Source organism: Acipenser ruthenus, chromosome 2 (assembly GCF_902713425.1).
Source record: "Acipenser ruthenus chromosome 2, fAciRut3.2 maternal haplotype, whole genome shotgun sequence".
Lineage (NCBI taxonomy): Eukaryota > Metazoa > Chordata > Actinopteri > Acipenseriformes > Acipenseridae > Acipenser > Acipenser ruthenus.
In genome coordinates this window covers 32488688-32510622 of record NC_081190.1, presented here as the reverse complement: position 1 = coordinate 32510622, position 21935 = coordinate 32488688, and the positions used below count along the sequence as shown (strand labels likewise).

At 36.0% G+C, this 21935-nt stretch overlaps 1 protein-coding gene across 6 annotated transcripts in view; it reads left to right on the top strand.

The window, feature by feature from the left end:
- LOC117409457 (CBP80/20-dependent translation initiation factor) overlaps positions 1-21935 on the top strand; it is a 139804-nt gene that overhangs the window by 68301 nt on the left and 49568 nt on the right. For 4 of the 6 annotated variants that reach the window (XM_034015549.3, XM_034015550.3, XM_058994209.1 and 1 more), the window contains exons 8-9: positions 5063-5176; positions 6682-6758. In XM_034015549.3, the coding sequence (XP_033871440.1) occupies positions 5063-5176; positions 6682-6758 (191 nt within the window). The remainder of the gene's footprint in view (positions 1-5062; positions 5177-6681; positions 6759-21935) is intronic. The other 2 variants (XM_034015553.3, XM_034015554.3) reach the window with 1 other exon arrangement.

The following is a 21935-nucleotide window of genomic DNA, read 5'->3' as shown; positions in this document are numbered from 1 at the left end:
TGCTATCATTATCAATCACGTGTTTACTTGGTTGCTTTTTAGTAAGGCTGGGATTAAGTCAGTGGTGGTCACCACGGGTGTCACGGATTCCGTGATTTTAGTTGAGAACATTGAACTTTTGCCAACGCAATTTTAAATGCCACGTTAACCAAAAAAACAAACAAAAAAAAAACGCTTTTTTCACGGTTTAGCTAATGATGTTGAACTAGCTTGGTTGCCTTACTTTGCAATGTAGCCGTTCATACTTTCAATTTTTTCAGGGCTGTCAATTGATGTAATCATACATGCAGGTGCAGCTCTACTGCCCGATTTTGTCAACCTGCAGCTGCATTTTTCAATGCCTGTCAGGTCTTTGACCCAAATCAAGCGAACTATCTCAGCATAGCTGAGAAAGAAGTGTTTGAGACCATTCTACTGTTTGAAGACAACTGTGTAGCACAGGGTGAATACCGGGTTTACTACAAAATTGCCAGTGAAATGAAATGCAACAACATTAACCATTTCTGGAAAAACATGGAAACGAGATTCCCAACTCTTGCTGTAACCATTTTCTACATACAAAAATGCACTTCGGGATGACCAGCACTCCAGAAAGGCACCAAATGTACAACATGTTGTATCAGAATAATATGTAGACAAACAAACCGAACCGTAAAGTAACTGCAAACTACCACAGCAGAAGCAACAGATGCACACAGAGACAGTCTTTTTGAACATCAAACGTTATTTTTTAAAGGTATGTAAAACCTTCAGTTTTTGTTTGCTGTCCTGTAGAAACCAAAAGTGTTTATATGCACATCCATTAATCAAAAAGGTGCAGGGCACGAATGAGTCCAAACAAGTAAAAAGATAGAATGCCCGCATACTTTTAAGCTCCACATCTTTTATTTAGTTTAAAAACACGGTCATCAGGTAAAATCAACATTTCGATCTACAAAAGATCTTCGTCGCCAAATATTATTTAAAACAAACATTTTTGTTTATAGTTGTATATGATGTGAAGCTTACAGATTTTACAGGATTAAAACTTGAACCTGGTGTTGTGAAAACCATAATAAATAAATACATATTTAGATTCATTTTCCCTACTTCTATGGACAGACTCATTTTATGTTTATGTAGGTACTGTATATTGTATTTAAAAAAAAAAAAAAAGTTGAATTTCACTATGTAACACAATTTTTGTTCCTGGGTAGTAAGTGTTATTTCCTAATTGCTTATGCCTCAAAAGTATAGAAAATGGCTATTATTCCCCACAAACTTTGCTTTTGTGACCAGGACAGTGATATTTTGAAATTTACTTATTTCCAATGAGAAAACGGGCGAATTTGTGTCTTTTTGTTCACATAAAGTCAGAAAAAAACATCATATGAATCCAAATTAACATGTATTTATACTAAAGTAATACAAAAATGACTACAAAAGATTTAGAAGTGAGTAGTTTTTCGAGATTTACGATTATACTGTAAATCACTTTCACGAATCAGCCCCCAAATGTAGTCTCCCATCATGTTCTCGTTATACTGTCCTTGGTAGCGGCGTTCAAAGTCCAGTATATCCTGGTGGAAGCGCTCGCCTTGCTCCTCCGAGTACGCTCCCATGTTCTCCTTGAATTTATCAAGATGAGCATCAAGGATATGGACTTTGAGGGACATCCTACAGCCCATTGTGCCGTAGTTCTTCACCAGAGTCTCAACCAGCTCCACATAGTTTTCGGCCTTGTGATTGCCCAGGAAGCCCCGAACCACTGCGACAAAGCTGTTCCAAGCTGCTTTCTCCTTACTAGTGAGCTTCTTGGGGAATTCATTGCACTCCAGTATCTTCTTTATCTGTGGTCCGACGAAGACACCGGCTTTGACCTTTGCCTCAGACAGCTTAGGGAAGAAGTCTTGAAGGTACTTGAAGGCTGCCGACTCCTTATCTAGAGCTCTGACAAATTGTTTCATAAGGCCCAATTTGATGTGCAGTGGTGGCATCAGCACCTTCCGGGGGTCCCAGCCGTACTCATCATACTTCAAGGCGTCCAGCAAGGTCCTGATGCTGTTGTAATCCTCTTTGAGCACCGAGTGAGCCAGGGGAAGAGACAGGTACTTGTTACCATTATGGAGCAGCACGGCTTTGAGGCTCCTGGATGAGCTGTCAATGAAGGACAGTATAACGAGAACATGATGGGAGACTACATTTGGGGGCTGATTCGTGAAAGTGATTTACAGTATAATCGTAAATCTCGAAAAACTACTCACTTCTAAATCTTTTGTAGTCATTTTTGTATTACTTTAGTATAAATACATGTTAATTTGGATTCATATGTTGTTTTTTCTGACTTTATGTGAACGAAAAGACACAAATTCGCCCGTTTTCTCATTGGAAATAGGTAAATTTCAAAATATCACTGTCCTGGTCACAAAAGCAAAGTTTGTGGGGAATAATAGCCATTTTCTATACTTTTGAGGCATAAGCAATTAGAAAATAACACTTACTACCCAGGAACCAAAAAAAAAAAAAAATTGTTACACAGTGTTTTCATCCCGTGACTTAAGATACCATTTCCCCCTTTTTCTGTGTTTTTGAACAAATAACAAATTTACTGTGACTGCTCCATGATTTTTAGTACACATTTCTTACTTATCAGTTATTAAAATAGGAATCACAAATCAAACAAAAAAATGTCACTCTCCTCCATCTAAAAGATCGAGGTTGGCTTGTCAGAAATACCGAGAAGAATTTACCACAGAATGGTCATTCATTAACAGAAGCAGAGTGTCTCAGTCTCATGTCTACTTTGATTACAGCCGGACAGACTTCTGAAACATGAAACATAGTGGGCGTCATGACTGTATCACTCACATAGGTACGAAGAAACACTAGCAATCACCACAATCTGTCACTCCCCATTACTGTATGTTTGTGCAAATGGGTTTAACTCGCTTCAATTAATGAATGAATTATTGGATACTACACTAGTGTTTTGATAGTTGCAGAGTAAATCTGCATTGTTCAATCTTTCTTGAGGTGTTATTTTGATAGTTATTTTTATAAAGTTTTGAGGTTGAATATTTCATTCCAGGTTTGATAGCCTAAAACACTCTTCATTACTAAAACTTCAATCCAAAATAAATGGAATTCCAAATAAATAAATACATTTAAAAAAAAAAAAATCAGTGTTGAAGTATTTTTATTGGGTTTTTTAAATTTCTGAATGTTGTCTGTTTACAATTACCAAAATGATAGATTGAACAGCAAAAACAAGGTAATTGGCTTACCAGAGCCTAAGAACCTTTTCATTTCTAGGGGCTAGCAGCCACTGGCCTAAAAAAAAAAATGTCTGCCTCGCTGCACTCTGCACATGCTACTATTTTCTTCTTTCAGAAGATGGCATCTCTGCTACTCTCTCTGTGCTAAATTATAGCATTTATGATTTTATTTATACTTCCACTATTTCCCTTCTTTTTTATAGACTGAAGAGATTTAATTATTTTAACCTTTCCTCATACATAGCTCATGTCATTTAAGTCCTTGGATCAACCTAGTTGCCCTTCTCTGCACCTTCTCGAGTGCAATGATGTATTTTTTTGTAGTGAGGTGACCACTACAAAAAATACATCCTCCCCTGAAGTATAAGTCTTTAATCTGGGACTTTGTCAAAGGCGTTTTGAAAATCAAGGTGAATTATATCATAAGCATTGACATCATCTACATTAGCTGTGACATCCTCAAAAAAGTCAAGTAAGTTAGTTAAGCATGACCTCTCTCTTCGGAATTCATGCAGACTATCCCCTATAGTATTTCTGCTGTATAAATAGTCTTCAAGCTTACCTCTTATTTTTTAGCTCCTGTAGCTTATTTAATACCTTTGCTTCACTGATGCTGAAATATTTCAGACCTGTGTGTGCACAAACTGGCAGCACTGGCGGCATATTATTTGTATCCTCTCTGGTGAAAACATTCAAAAAAATATTTGTTTAATACATCAGATATTTTACAGTCCTCATAAACCTTGTTATCATATTCATCCCTTAATACCTTAACCTCCTCTTTCACAGTTATTTTACTTTTACAATATTCAAAGATTTTTTCAGGATTCGGTTTTGCATCCCTGCCAATATTTCTTTCTAGATCTTTTTAGGCCTTCCTAGCTTCCATTTTTACCTGTTTAAACACTACTATATTCTTCCCAATGTTTTGCTCTTCCTTCTTTCCTGCAAGTCACTTACAGTCTTCTTTTTTAACAAAGTTTATTTTTTATGTATCTGTTTAACCATCTTGGTGGATACCTGTGGGAAATCAATGTGTCATGAAATTTCAAACATCATCCAAGGTGGGTCACTGGGTAAAAAGAGTTAGTGACTTATATTGCAGTTTGCATTAATAGTCTCCATGAACAGGATATGTAGGGTGTTTATATATATATATATATATATATATATATATATATATATATATATATATAGACATAGACATATAGACATAGACATATAGACAAAAATTAGATTTTTGCCTCAGCAAAAATCTATTCCTAGCTACGCCCCTGGTTTATAAACCTTGCAAGTCTGGAGGACTCTGTGTTTACCAAATTAACTATAGAGGTGTTACCGCGCCTCTAATTCTAAAGACCCTTCATGAATTAGGCCATATGGAATCCAGCAGAGGTGACAACAATAACACAGTACAGCCTGGAATGCGGGGTCTCAAAGCATCCCTCCAATCAGAAGGCTGATTGCACCTGGAAGCTCCAATGAGAGGGCTGAAGAGATCTCTCAAATGCACAGTGTGTCAGTAGAGGTTTAATTTGCAGTAATTTGAACCTCCGATTTTTAGAGTAACCACATCAAGCAGCAGCAAACCGAAGAAGCAAGGCTTAACCTTCATTTGTGTTCTTTGTGATTGCCCTTTGTCTTTTCACCTTCAATTTTTATGGTCCTGTAAGTGGAACTTTCTAAGTGGCGTTTGAACCATTCTTGATGACTTAGTGTGGTAGACCATCAGTGGACATCAAAGACTAATGATACAGTTATAGTTACCCTTGTTCTTATTACTGTTGTCGTTATTATTATTATTATAGATCGCACATACAGTAGATGGTGATTTGATCAACAGTGACTCCAAGGAATACATCGCTAAAGATCAGTTACAGAGTGAGCATGGATGGAGTCAGTCCCAGAAATTTCAAACCGGGGTATTTATATACAGTATATGTGTGAACTTCATAAACATATCATCATATAATTTGTTCTATTTTATTTTATATTTTCCTTGGAAAGAATTAAACTACACACATGTACGTTTATCATGTGGATTAGGTCCGTACTTGGGTGACTTGCATACATAAAAACATAGACATATACAAGCTTAGAAACAAAAATGGTGATGTTTTAAACATGTCACTGGCTTTGAGAACAAAACATTTTAATGTTCCATTTTGATAGCTTTTATTTATAACACTCAACTGGCACAATTAAGTTGGATGCACTACAATTAAGATTGCAACTGATGTAATCATTTTAGTTTTATTTATTTGTTGTTATAGCAACACATGTTGAAATTCCCCTCTGAGGACATCCTGCCCATCTATGCCTCTTTGCTTGCATTTTGATTGAAATGTCTGGAAAATGAAATTGCAGCAGAGAGCCCCAAGAGAATAAAAAGCCTAATTTGGATATAAGTGTTTTACCTGATTCTGAACAGTTATGTTGCTTTCTACTAGTATTTATTTTTCATATTTGAGGGGAGAAGTCTGCGGAATTGGAATTATGCCCAGGTTTCTCATTTCCATCCCTGCTTACTGCATGCCTGCTTGTTTTCATGTCTTTAGATAAATTTTGACATACAAAAATACATGCAGGCACACATTTATTGTTATTTATTTATTTCTTAGCAGACGCCCTTATCCAGGGCGACTTACAATTGTTACAAGATATCACATTATTATTACATACAATTACATTATTTTTTTACACATTATTTTTACATACAATTACCCATTTATACAGTTGGGTTTTTACTGGAGCAATTTAGGTAAAGTACCTTGCTCAAGGGTACAGCAGCAGTGTCCCCCACCTGGGATTGAACCCACGACCCTCCGGTCAAGAGTCCAGAGCCCTAACCACTACTCCACACTGCTGCCCACATGTGCAAACAGTTCTACACAAGACACATTCATGACAGACTTTGCCAGTACAGAAGGCGGCAATTTTAACAAAATACTTCTAGTTTTATCTCAAAGCTAGTAAGTTACGAACATATTAATGAATAAAGCAGTTGAAGCCATTCTGGACTCTACTATGAACTTAATGAGATACACCAAAGCCTTTAGGGATTTGTCAATAGTAATTTCAGGTGTGAATATTGAAGTTCATAGTAAAACCTTCAGTGATTCTAACAATGACAGTTTTCACATAAAAAGATGGTGCAAATTGCAAATAATGAATCTGCCTCTGTCAAAAACAGTTCACATGCAAAGACACATGCCAATAATACAAATCCACATACTTTACAGTTAGGGATCAACACACACAATAATACAATAGCAGTTCCTGTATTGTGAAGAGATTCTAAAAATCACCAAGGAATCAAACTGCAGCAATCAGGATGGCCATCACAGTTCTGTCACTTCATATCTATTTATGTGCTTCTGCTTGTAAATAGCCAGCCAGTAGATTTCTGTTTTCTTCTCTTCCTCAGATCTACCAGCCTCTACCTAATGAAGCTGAAATTGCACAAACCAAAAAACTATTCAGAAGGCGAAGGAATGATCGGCGGTGAGTACAAAATTCCAGCGCCCATTTAGCATCCTGCATAGTGTCTCCCCACCCTCCCCAATTCATGAAATGAATAGGCGATGGGGACGGGTGTGTGAAATTCAACAGCTTTTAATCAGCGGCCCTAGCAAATGCACGGCAGGTGGTCCTTTTGGGGGGCCGATTTGATAAAACCTCATTTCAGAGAGAGATAAGGGGTTGTGTGATAGGAAAATCAGCAGGCTAATTCACTAGTTTAAAATGTGTTTGCTTCTTCAGGTCTGGTTCAGCAGAAAAAAAGTCATACTATCTAAAAGTAATTTATCGTTTGGGGAACAAACTGCTGTTGTGGTCTATGTCTGTTGTTACGGAGTCTGATTCAGAGAGTTCAAAAATAAAAAAAGCCAGTCAAGATATTCTCCTTTGACATACTGTACACTGAAACGAACAGACCTCTGTTGTGGTTGATGGACTAAAAGGAAATGGACACCTTTTGAAGTTTTAGTTTGCATACACAGCTCAAGTTCCATTATAAAAAATGTTCTTTATTATTTCATTTAAAAAGTGTTAAAGCCTTTTAAAATTAAATAATAAAGGTTGTTTTTTTTTCCTCCACTCATAGCTTTGTGTGCAGATTAACTTGAAAGAACCTCTCATTTTACAACAATGATGTCAGTAAAGTTAGTCAGAGAAACTCACAAAATACATGGATAACAAAGACAGAATACAAAAGGATATTAAATCATGTAAGGGATGACAGATCATTAATGTTGCCATGGTAGAAAGTAAAACATAACAAGCAGTTGTTTTTTTTTATTTAAATATGGGCATAGTCTCTAAACCCACCACTGAAACTCAATATTTCCATGGGTCATAAAGCACACATTAGATTTTATGAAGCTCTGCCACTCTCAAAAATGCATTAGTGTGAGACCTTCTGAAACTGCAATAAAAATAGAGCTTTTAAAAACACCTAAATGCTTCAATTGCACAGCAGGGCTAGTAAGAGCTGACTCCCCAAAAGCTGCTCTGAAGGAGTTCTGTAATTGCTTCAGCCTCAGACCCAGAAGTGAAGGAAGGTTCAGCCAAGGGGTGGGGTTGTGCCGAAGTCTATGATTACTCAGACAGGCCCTGCTAGTTCCCTTTCCAAACATTTGCAGTTCAAAAGTAACATCTTAAACCGGTGGACAAAACCATTTTTTTTCTTTTTCTTTTGGGAGGGAGGTAGGACATGAAAGGGTTGGATGTGTAGCACTTAGCCAAACAGAAGTGCTATTCATCCGACCTCCGCAGGGGATTTAATGGAATGTAAGTTATCATCTACACCCTTGTCTACCGTGAGACACTGCTGAAAGATTGCAAAGAAAGAACTGACTGTCCATAAACCAAATCCACTCAAAATATGAAAATCTCCATTAAGCATTTGGGCAAACCACAAGTTACAGTACGGACAAATATTCCCTTGTAGTATTTAGTTAAAGTGTTAGCTCAAGTTGCTTTTCAGTATCCTGTTTTTTATGATGGTTTATTTATTTATTTACTCTCGTGATTTTGGCACTGCTTTTATTCTTGTGTTCATGGAATTCACTAGTCTTGGGGACAGGTCCCTTGTGGATTTTTTTAGCACTTTGCTCTTACAAATATGTAGGGTTTATATAACTTTATTAGACGCTTTAAAAATAAGCGTCCTTGTGTAGCCGTTCAAGCTCATGCCATAGGTGTTCCCTGGGGGTGAGGTCTGAATTGCAGTTGCACTATAAAAGGCTACTTTTGCTGATGAGAATGAAAATGTAAGGACACTATGCTGAGTTATGGAAGTCGCTCATGGCCAGTTACTCTCCAGCATTGGTCTCTGTTAGAGTATTGGAAGGACATAAATAGTGTGTGAAATCAACTGATCAAATAACACAGAAAAACAACTATGGCATACTAGAGCTAGAGAATAAAAATATTCCTTAACAATAAACCTGATTTCATAATCAAATATATTTTATTAAGTACAAAAAAACCTAAATTCCATCACAAAACTCCAAAGTTGTCCATTATAGTCATACCTGCAATGCCAGGGAAATGTTTTTTGATCCACAAAAAAAAAAAGTACTTTCAGAATCATTAGGCATTGGGTGTATAAAATCTGAACTGAGGTTTTATCAATTTTAAATCTGCAGCCTGCATTCCCCGTCATTCAGCAAACAAAGTCCTCTTATGACACAACACCTGCCTTAGCCATGCCTCCTGAAGATTGACAAAACAAGAGTTTGAAAAACCATTGCCTTAGCAACACAGAGAGCAGAGTGTCTGCTCTGAGAATAATGATTGGTTTGCTCTCAGACATGTCAAGCCCCGTCAGAAATAATGAAGACTGGGACAGTTTCAGAGTTCAGTTATAACTTCGCAGCATTTTGAAGCTCATCTTCTGTCTTATTATGGTTGTATTGTATTGATCTGTGTTAATGAACTGGAAAATTGCACCTCCTGAAGGTAACTTGAATGGTAAAATAGAAATGCACAAAATAATATGATTGCTAACATGTTTTGTTTATACATTGTCCCTGAAATGCCTTTTTGCTTTGCTCTTTGCCCTGTCGTCTTTCACTGTCTTCAAATATACAACTGATGCTGTGATGTTTCCTTTATAAAATACATTGCAATATTTTGACTGTAAGCAATTCATAGAAATTAATGTTCAGGCTGGTAAGTATTTATATATTGTAGCGTTTTCAGGGTTTGAAAGCATGGAGTCTGAAGAGGTGTGATTTTCAAAAGGCTCAAGCCAATTTTATTTTACAGTTAGAATAAATAAAAGCAAGGGAAGGGGAAATGGGAGAACAATAACAGAACTAGGCTGGCTGACGTTTCCAGAACAAGTGAACTAGAGGTCTTCGCGGGTCCTAATGGGTTTCGGGTAGAACACTTGGGTTCAGGTCCGGTCTATTCAGTTAGTGCACCCCATCTCCATAATGCAAACAGCTATGCATTACTATTAAAGAGTGGTGATTTTCTTTGGTAATATTTGTTTTACTGTTGGTAAACATTTGCACCCTGCCGAATTGTGCATTATTTTGAGATATGAATGAGTGTGTTCCAGCATCAAGTGTTTGCGAGGCTGCGTTTAGTATTGCCGGTCATACGCGGGAGAATCAATGCACTTCTCTAGAAACGGTATGTCTAAACAATCTTTTATTTTGGAACAGCAATCTGAAATGAAGTGCAAGTATATACAAGTGTATGTGCGAGTTTGTGTTTTGTTTGAGTTTTTGTTTGTTGGTTTTAATTCAGTTATTCCTATATTGTACCGTGTTTGTGTGTGAGACAAAGCGCCTCGGAACTGGAGTTCTGAACTCTCCCGCTGTGTGCGTGTGTCTGTCTGTCTACGTCCCCTATGTAGTGTTTCAAACCCATTATTCTTCGGGTTCAGGTCGGATCTGGGTCTATTATTATGAGTTTTACTTTGGTTTGGGTCGGTCAGGTAAAAACGAAGATGTTCCGGGTTAGATCGGGTTTGTTATTTTGGACCCTTGAAGACGTCTAACATGAACATCCACTGATGACCCTACTAGCCTTTTCGCTCTTAGAGAATCCCTGGACCACGGCCTCTCTCAAACCTTTATAGCCTCGTGCCCACCACCCACATAAGTGCAGGACAGCAGACCTACTTCCACGACCTACCATCTAGCCACTCAGGCTCCCTAACCACCATGACTCAGCCACTCACCTTGCATGCCCCACTTGAAGCACTCCTTCCCCTTAAACAACAACGCAACAATCCCCTCCCTCCCTTAATCTAATAGAACACCCACCATCCCCTGCAGTTGTCACAATATGTTGCTTCAATAATTGCTCAAAACTATGTGCTTCTTGAGATTGTCTTGCTCTGAAGTTTGGGGTTTTCATCTCCATTCCTACTACTCACCCTCTCCCTTTCCTAAAAACAGCTAGGAAAGCTTTTAGTTAGCACTTTAGAATACAGGGCATGCATATATGTGTAATTACATTGTAATTATTGATTGTTCCTGCTCCTACAAGGAGACAACTGTGCAATTCTATGGAAGTGGCCTTGTGAACAAATATTGCTACGTGGTATAATTGCATGGTACATGCCATTTCCATGAAAATACATACTTATTAAGCCAGTAGTTGCCCCATAATCTAAAGTGCTACCTCTTTTTTTCTATGAAGAAAATACCTACTATTTCTCCATCAAGATTATTCCATGCTAAAAGCAGACTATACAACCGAAGTCAATTGCTTGTTTCCTTTTCAGATGTTTTACTATGGAACCAAAAAACAACAACATTATTTTACTTTAACGATATACAGTCATAACAGTGGGTTGTCTGGTATCGTCGATTGATTGAATAGAAAGCCCTGGAGTTGTATAAAGAAATAATATAACTGGTACATTATCAATCATCATCACCATCACATCATCGATAATAAAATGGCCACTGATGCTATTTTAGTTCATTGCTACCATTAACATTGCATTAGTCTGATAGATTCGTATTCTTATTATTTTGGAAAAAAGCAATTAGATTAATTATTATATAGTAGTTCAGTAAGTTAGTATTCGTTATAACATGCTTGTTTAAATATTTCAACAAATGTCTTTATGTATAGGCATTTATCAACGATAATCGATGCATTGACATTTTATTTTTCAAAACAAAGAACTTTTTTTTAACAGAAAATCCAATAGCTAAAACACGGTTGTGCATAATAGTTAAACAAAAATGCGCAACTTGCATTCAAATTAGAACACTTCTGATTTATATATTTTAAAAAAAGATATGAAGGACTTGAGTTTTTAACAACTGAAAAGAATATGCGTGCATCTGCATCAGATGCCCCTTTAACATTGTAATACTAATAAAAAAAAATACTATATTTTAACAGAAGTAATTTCTATCTGAACTATAGTTGTTAATTACTGTTAACATTTTATGTCCAAAGCAAAACATTTTAATTAATCTCCCAAATCCTGACTAATTTAACTATCGTACTAAATTCAGCTTCTTTTTTATATAATCCAAAGTCAACATGCTTTGAAACAAAAGAAGGTAATCGGTAGACTTACTTAACAGTGAAGCAATTCAACTCATTTTACACTGGGTATATCCAACGCGAATGTAGAGGCCTAAAGTGCGTATCCTAGCAACTCGCTGACATTGTTTATCTACCGTAATAGTATTAAAAGAAGCGCACTCGAGGTTTTAATGCAAACCGGCAACAGGAGACTTCAAACTGGGTTCAAATTTGATGCATCAATTCACCAATATGTAATCGAAGCTTGGGAAGTTTAAGGACAGATGATCAATAATCGATGCATTGATTAATTGTTGCACCACTAATATACTGTATATGTACCAGAAGACCCATAGAAAATATGACAATACAGTTGTAAGCATACAATACAGCACGATGCGCATTTAACATTAATAACTATTTAAACAGAGATGTTTTTTTTTTTTATTGTGTTGTTGTTGTTTCGAGGTTTCCAGCACTGAAAGGCTACACAAGCCTACAGATCTGAAGGGATTAAATGTATGTGTACTATATGGTATTTAAATATGTATCATGCACTTAAAAAATTAATACATGTGATTTTTTTTATTTATTTATTTATTTATTTATTTATTTATTTATTTTTAATCATTACCCAAAAAAGATCCGGGTGTTTGGTTACGGTTATTTTCGGTTACTGCCCGTTATTTACGGTTACTACCCGTGCCAACATTTTATATATGTATAAAACGCAAATGTGTTTGTATTATACAGATCCTGGGAATCATCATTATTATTTATTTATTTATTTATTTATTTATTTATTACGATTGTTACAAGATATCACATTATTTTACATACAATTACATTATTTTTTACACATTATTTTTACATACAATTACATTATTTTTTTTACACATTATTTTTACATACAATTACCCATTTATACAGTTGTGTTTTTACTGGAGCAATCTAGGTAAAGTACCTTGCTCAAGGGTTCAGCAGCAGTGTACCCACTTGGGATTGAACCCACGACCCTCCGGTCCAGAGCCCTAACCACTACTCCACACTGCTAATTGTTAAGTTTTCCAATACTGTACGTAAAATAAACGTTTACCGATCCTGACTAGATATTGGTTGAGAAATTAAAAAGAAACCGCTACTTTTTTTACTTTTTTTTTTTTTTTTGGTTTTATACAATATTTTTGGGTTCTTAATGCCCTTATAACTGTCAAGCAAACCATGAGTACTCAACACTAATCAAAGCACACGGTGTGTTACATGCACTTACCAGTAAAAGCAGTGGATTGTGGGATCTGTAGTCATAAAAACACTTGTGTGAGTTTGAACTTATCTTGAAAACCTTGTTTTTGTTTTTCAGGTGAGTTTTATATAATTTATAGCTGACAATTAGTATTTTTAATCAATTTTTGAGGTCATGAAAGCATCTGATAATGCTGCTCATCGTTTGTGTGACGATTTTTCACAGAAACATGGGTCCGGTCAGTGCAAAGACCCTTGTTACTGGGATTCTGTAGTGTAAACCAGTACAACTCCTGGGGTATCAGGAAGGTCTACCAGTGTTTCCCTTCTGTTAGCAGTGGATTCTCATTTCATTTTGCATTTGTATAATAATGACAGATATCTGTTGTTGTTGTTTCACAGCATTTCAACAAATATGATTTCTTGTAGAACGAAAGAGTGATGCCAAAAGCTCAATAGTAAGACTAAATACATACCCAGGCCTGCACTAATTATTCATTATTGAACAGACTTTAAAAATGACTCGCTTCAACACAGTTTTCTGTAGTTATAAAAATGTAAGTCGTAGTACATAAACTTGAAATGAGTTATGTTTAAAGGGCTAGCTTGAAGGTCAACAATTTAAAACAATTTGCGGTTTCAAAGAGCGAAGCATGAACAAGAGCCAGCAGTGTAAAGAAAACGCACCAGGTGTTGCTATGCAAGTTTCTATGTCATAGGGGGAGTACAGTCCCCAGCCAAATAGTGGATTGTAGTGAAAACAATTATGGGTTCCATTGAAATGGAACCATAAAGTTCAGATACAGATGTTCAGATAGCAGATGTTCAAGACTGCATACAAACAGATATTGAAAGCAAGATTTTGTGGACCCACTCAAGCAGAAAATGCTGATGAAGTGCCTTTGCACTGCCACAATACTGTAAAGTCTGGTGCTGTAGTATGTTGAGGTAATGTACCAAGATTTGACAAATGTAAAATTCTGTTTTCCTGAAACAGTAATCAGCTGCTTATATTAATACATAATCTAATGGCTTCTGAAACATAACAAAACCAGTAAGACGGAAATCTTTGTTGACCTTGCATTACCATTTCACAGAAAAAAAGCTTCAATAGTAAGTGTATGAAATTCCCCAGCTGTCTTAACTAAGGTATTCTGCTTATTTAGATTCACAGTGTGTATGTTTGTCTTTCAGTCCCCACAGCCTGGTGGCTTTTTAAAATTCAAAAGTTTAAAGGAACTCTGGCCTCAAGAGAGCTCTCAAACAGTATTGAGGCCATTGGGATACTTTAAACTGCTGGTTTTAACAAGTCAACAGGATCTGATGACTGAAACAGAAATGATATGCAAAGTGATTCTGAAGAACAGTACATTATTCAGATGGTTGTTTTTTTCTACTTATTTTTACACAGCCGTTAATATTGCATGACAAAGGATATTTAAAAAAAAAAAAACACTCTACAGTTGTGTCTGTACAGCTGCATCGGCAATATGAATTAAGTATCTTTTTTACTCTTATACTTATGTTAAAATAATGTTTAAACACTGAACTTGTGGCAAATGTGAACTATACAGCAACACACAGGCCATTGGAAACCAGTCAGTGTGCAGCAGAGCTCAAAAGCCCTTGCTGTATCTCTGTTGCAGTATGTTGAGTAAAAATATGTATGTTCTTACTAGGGAGGGGACCCCAACTTTTTTCGTACTATGTAATAATAAATACACAGATTTAAATTGAATTAATAGTATCTGTGTTTCTATGCCAAGATTGTCTTGTCAGATATGTTTTTACTCAATTGTTTGAAAGCAAGTAAAATGAATTACCTTCCCTTTGGTGGTTATTACTGTTATTTATTGGAAATGTTACATTAGAAGGACATAATGCAGGCCTAAATGTGTTTTAATGTTAATATTTTGACTAAAATACCTGTACGTTATTGTACCATTATTAACTACAAAACTTGCCAAAAACAAAAAAACGTACTGAAATATGCCACCTGCATTGCTTTTTTTTAATGGGTTGTCATTTTTTTTATTTTATTTTTTTTACTGTACACCTACATTTATGTTTTGAAATTTGAGACCTGTAGATTTTATATAAAAGAAAATAATAAAATGAATAGCAGTATGACTGTGCCACATGAGCTGGTGTATATTCAATAAAGGCAGCACATTATACCTCTCAATCTTTACTTACTTTCAGAGTAACATAACGGTTAACATTACGTGCCTGTACTTGAGCACTCTTGTTAACGATTTTCAGTTAGTTTGCTCATGTCAAATCTCTCTCCAGAGTGTACGAAGTACTGGTACAACAGTCCCCCCCGTCTTCAGTAGGCCAGCTTTTGGGTTAACAGTGCACTGGTGTGATGAGTTGAATGCAGCCGAGAGATGTACTGTAGGTAGCAATGAACAGGTCATGTTTGTGTGTTTATAGGAAGTTAAGGAGTTGTTTGCCCTGGCAGAAATTGCCTTTGACCCTTAACCACCTGCTGTATGGTTGGCATCTGCTCAGGTGCTGGGCTTGGCACTCTGGAAGTAGGATTGGCAGGTGCTGCTAGACTTGCAGTCTTGTTTTGCCTTGCCTCCCAGCCAAGGAGACCACACAAGACTTGATTTGAAGACTGTGGTTAAGGGTTGGGTTTGAAAAACTACCTGTCAAAAAAGAAAAAAAAAACTCTGTAATGCATTACTGACAAAATATACTGTAATGCTACATATTAAACCAACTTTTTATAGCAAGATGTTGAAACTATCCTCAGTCACTTAAGTCGTGTTTGATAAATTATAGTATACTGGTAGATTCTATATTTTACATTGTTAAAATTAAACAACCTGTCATTGCTCTTCTGATGCTGTGGTAGCAATTCCTCAAAGTTTGATGTATTTTATATAAACAATAGTGTCCATTAACGGGTCTTTAATTAATGATTTTCTTATTGCACCAATGCCAACGTACTGTGTCACATTTGCAGTAATTAAAGTCTTGCAACACCACCTTTGTGGCTGTGCCATGTAACGTTTAATGAAACACAATTATATTGTAGCACAACTAACACTGACATAAATCTTTCACATTTTTCTATATGCATACAGCCTAGTTACCACATTGAGCTTGACAAAAGTATGTGGATCATCAGAATCTTTATTGAGAACTCCCAATACGATCAGATAATTCTAGTTTATGGAGATTGGCATAATTTTGAATTACAACTTAACATATGTTTCAAATCAGGTGTCCAATTGTATTAAAAAGGTAATGGATTTAGTATTTAATGAATGCTTGATTTTATACATTAACAGTACAGTCAGCACTTGGATATCCATTATCGCATTTTACCATCCTTGTATTAAGAATAAAATCAATCCCCCCTTTTATATATATATGTATATGTAACAATTTAATGCACTTACCTGTCACACACGATTTCCGACTCCGTCACCAGTTTTGTGATACAAAGCCCATCTCTTCAGTGTTACAATTTATCTGAAAGCCTGTGTTTTTTTTTTTTATTCTCTCTAATGCCAAATCACTCTATCTTACATTGCGCAGTTACATAGCGCTTCCTCCAGTTTCACCTGACAAAAATGCAGCCTAAACAAAGTGAACAAGACAAGCTAGGGTAATGTAACAGTTAATCATTAAACAGTTTTAGATACTATGATGTATTTTTTAAATTTTTATCTGTGATCTTTTGTTGCTTTTGTGCATTTTCAATGCAGATGAACTGTGACACTAGGGCCTTATCGAGCACTATATTCTGCAATTTTGAATACTGACTTGGGATACTGTTTTAATTCTGGAAACTGTTGTGTTTTTTTTTAATCTTTTGATTTTGCTAAATTGCATTGCCTTTTGAGTTTTACGCAGTTCTGTGCATGGATAACATTTAGATTTTATTTTGCTATTAGGTTGTTAATGGGAAATTGTACATACCGCTACATATGTATAGATTTAAAAGTATTTACTGCAGGGGTACTCAATTACATTCTCTGGCATGCCAGATAAGGCAGTGTCCAAACCTTGGAGGGGGGTGGGGGGCACAGGGGGCTCGAGATGTGAGTACAGGTGGGGGGGTTGTTTAAATGGTCATGAAAATCTGACTATCGAATCATACTTTACATAGTCACAGAACTTTGCAACACTACACATGCACCAATCAACTAATACATGTCAGAAATAACTACTTACAATGATACACTGTCTGATCGCCATTTAATAATAAAAATAGAAAGCAAATATATTTTTTCCTGGTATTTTTCTGACAATATTCAAACAACATCTTGCAAACAAATAATTCTACAAATCCTACTGCAATGCTATTAAAACAGCATGTTATTCATTTTAATTTGATTAAAACTAGAAAATGTTCTGAAAATGACTGCACAGCAAGCATTCAAGTTAACTAATGAAAGCACGTCAATCAGTGATCGCTTTATTTATGTTGTATAAGCATCTTATTAAGCGCCTGATTAAAAGTGTAGCACGGTGTCTAAATATGCATGTTCTAACTCCATTATGTTTAAATGTAAATGAAAAGTTTCTAAATTAAATACATAGCATGACAGTAAGCAGAGGGAAAATAAACTTAAGTCCATATCCAGCGTGCCAGCTTTGAGAGGCGTGCCGTAGGTACATTTCTTACTGTTGCCAAACAGGTTTTTTTAAGCCCAGCTAAAAGATCTGTGAGCGGCTCAGTTTCTTCTGCCAATTTCCTGTGCCTGAACACTTACTGGTGGCCACATTGCTATGTTTTCTTAAAAATACTTAGTTTATCATATGAAAAATAAAGAAAATATAGATAAATGCACTTTAAGTTTTTCATGTACAGTATTTCTTAATAAAGCCAAACTGTTTCTTATTTTAAAACATACAGCAGCCCCTCTCAACTTCCCAAACCTTTCTATAATAAACTGGAGACAAAAGTCTGGTGTTTTGCAAGATTGAAAAAAAAAATGGTCTGACACCAGGTTAAACGTAATAGGTTAATCAATCATATAACTTAATACAATACCTAAGCTAAAGTACATTGCTAATGTATTTAAATTAAATGAATACAAAAACTACTTTCACTTTCATGTTCCAATCACATGCTGCACAACTGCCAGCTAAATCTAGTGAAATTAAAACGATTTCCAGTACTATTTATTCTAAAACTATATGTAAAACTGTAATATTCCAGAATAGGTTGTGAAGGTGTTATTTTGCTCCACTGAATTAACTAGGCTGTGTGGGCCAGTGGTTAAAGGAACTGGCTTGTAACCAGGAGGTCCCTGGTTCAAATCCCATCTCAGCCACTGACTCATTGTCTGAGCAAGTCACTTAACCTCCTTGTGCTCCGTCTTTCGGGTGAGATGTATTTGTAAGTGACTCTGCAGCTGATGCATAGTTCACACACCCTAGTCTCTGTAAGTCGCCTTGGATAAAGGCGTCTGCTAAATAAACAAATAATAATAATAACTATGAAGCAGAGGATGTTAAAACTTAAAATTATGCACCTTTTCATGTGTGTATTTCAGGCAGAAACAGTACAAAAGTAGACATCGCTTGTTTTCTTTTTTTTTTTTTTTCCCCTGCCATTGTGGTTTCTTCGCAATAAACAAAGTGGCAAATTACACATTTTCTTTTTTTTTTTTTTTAAAGTGAAAACTTTCAAATTTAACTTACTCTTCAAGAAATAAATTTGGAAAAGGGGGCGTTGCACAAAGAAAAAAAAAACACCATTTTGGTTTTTGTTTATTACTCCTGTAACATTTACTCATGTTACTCATGTAACATTTACCTTGCTAGTTTGGCCAGTGTCTGAAAAGTGTGAAGCATTTTCGAGAGATGTGCATTACCTGCATCTGTACCCCCCCCGATTCTGACTCGCTTGGCAAATCTGAAGCATCACTTTGTTGATGTTGTGTTAATACCACACATCACTTGCCATTTTAGACACAGACGTGGATTTCTGCCTTCGAATTTATGTGCAGCAATGTTTGTAAGAATACTCAGATAGTTTCTCCACACTAAAGAAAATAATATTACTCCATACCGCTGTTTTCATATCGCACTAACACTAAGCTAAATGGGCAGAGATTTGTGTCGCATGCCTCATCTCATCAGAATGAAAGCTGGCCAATCAGCTGACTTGTTCTTGATTAGCTTGCCAAAAAAAAAAAAAAACAACGCTTGTTAGGGGACACAAATACTCTGTAGATAGCGGTGACATTACAAGTTTGCATATCAGCAATTTCAGCTTTTGTAATGAAGACCAGCTGACGCTTGACGGGCCAAAAGGAAGGGCCACCAATTGAGGAACCCGGATGTACTGTATTACAGTTAATGTGTGGTCTCTTTAGTTTGTCCTTCTTTAGTATGTCCTTCTAAAGTGTTATTTTCAGAATCGTATCATTCTGAATTAAATATAGTACTGTACCAACAAAACCAATGCAGTACATCGAAATGAAAGCCTACTTATTTTAAAACACAGTCCTTTCAGATACATTTTTTATATTGTAGCTTTTTTGTGTTCCCTGAAAAACGTTTATGGCAACAAAAAAAAAGAAAAATAAATGGCTGCCATTCTGCCGTCTTTGAGGGAATATACTTGTTTTGTTGAATCTGAGGTCATGCAACACCATTTGAGAAGTATAGACCCAACATGCTTTTGCTTTTGGGTAACAATTTGATGCTGTCTTTATTTTGATGAATTTCTTTTTTTTTTTTTTTTTAATTCTCTTAACTGCTTCTACGTTTGGCAGTAATAGAGGTTATGCAAGGGCTGTTAATATGTTAAGAGTTTGCCATGCATGCTTTAACAAATAGACCTCTCAACCTATTACCTAGGTAATAGGGCAGCTGTGTGAAGTAGTGCTAAGGGCTCTGGACTCTTGACCGGAGAGTCGTGGGTTGAATCGCAGGTGGGGGACACTGCTGCTGTACCCTTGAGCAAGGTACTTTACCTAAATTGCTCCAGTAAAAACCCAACTGTATAAATGGGTAATTGTATGTAAAAATATTGTGTAAAAAATAATGTAATTGTATGTAAAAATAATGTGATAACATGTAACAATTGTAAGTCTGCCTGCTAATAAATAAATAACTAAATTAATAATAATAATAATAATAATAATAATAATAATAATAATAATAATAATAATAACCCAACAGCTAATTTGGCTTGGCTTTCTGGACATAATCAGGTGCCATGAGTTCAATACATCCTCTGTGGGGTCATATTTTTCTCTCTCATGGAAAACTAAATGGAAATTAAAATGAAGTCATATTTATCAAATATTTAAAAGAGCCATGCATTTTTTGCTCACTGCTTTCTTAACAGCCTTATAAAGAGTGTGTCCTGCTATCAAGCCAAAATGGGGTGCTCTAAATTGATGAATGTAAACAATGTGTGCCTGCTGTGATTCTAACCTTTTGTGTGTGATTTCTACAAAAAATGTAGCCGCGTGTGGAGGGGGGAGAAGCATGCTAATCCCACTCATGGGGAAGCTCACACAAGCCTGCGGCACCTTTTACTTTCTGAGATGAAGGAAAAGCCTGACCTCCCACTGGAAGTGAATATATTCACAACATTACTTTGCTTCTGTAAATGCAGAAACCCATAAACGATTTCTGGAGACTGAACCTTTTATAATAGCAGTGTTTTAAAGCCCATGTCCTTGTAAAGCTGGAGTACTGTATCTTACAACACAAAACTATAATAATCCTCTATTTTGTTACAACCTGCAGATTTGAGCACTTTAGTTAAGCCATAGTTAAGCAATTACCAGTGGTTATAAATAGTTTTTAATTATTATGATTTAAACCAAGCACAGGGATGCATATTCCTGTGGTCACGAATGTAGCAAAGATTCACGCATGTACATATGTTTGTCTCTCTTTAGAGTCTACGATCAAGGATACATCTTATTTAATTGGGATGAACTTTGGTTAGGACATTAAGTTATATGACTTAGACCAAACAAGTTTTAGGAACATAACTTTGTAAAGCCTGTCCTGATTTTGGTACCCCAGATCCATAAATTGGATAACTTTCATGTCCTGCTGCTTGCAATGTTTGTACTAATTAAATATAGGGCAGTTGCTTCACCATGTGTTAGTGAGACCACATGAATTAATTTAATGAATTTAAATCCAGATAGTTTTCACTTTGAGCAAGTCTCTGCATGCAAGATCACTACAGTTTGTTTGCATCAATGTGGCTTCAAGTTCTTAAAAGTGGCTAGCATTAATATTTTTGTAAATGTTACATATTTTGTCTGCATGGAGAAAGTCAAAGTTATATATTTCAAGAAACAGAACAGAACCTTAATCAGACTGCTATTTTTAAGTTATTACTGGGACAGACCAGACCCATTGACTTTGTGCCTGTTTTCTGAAGCCTATACAGACAAGAGATGCTAAATATAAATATAGGAACTCGTATATATAGCATACTTACTTTTTATATCTTGCCAACTATTTCATTGTTATAAAACGTCTAAAGAGAGTATCAGAATCTAGGTCATGGTGATCTACATCTTCATATTGAGTGAAAAAAGACTATTGTAGGAAGTGGTTTGCCTTGGTGCAGTAACATTTCTTAAGAAGTTGAACATGATAAACATCTTTGTAGAACACACCATATGAGAGAAGCTTTTTTTATATATATTTTTTTACATATCCTACTCTTGGGGATATGCATGTTTCTTAAGATCTTTTTCCACCAAGCATGTCGCGTCAAAGCGTCAGTCTGGCGTATTTTGACGTTCTCTAGTTGCTTTCACACCAAAAGTGTCAATCAACCTTAAGCGCTGTAACTGAACACAACATTTCCTTAACCCTTTGGCGGTCCATTTACTCAGCGCCTGTCAGGCGCGTCAGGTCCAATTTATTTTCACACAAGCTGTTTATTTTACACACGCTGGGTTAAAATTAATTTTATTCATA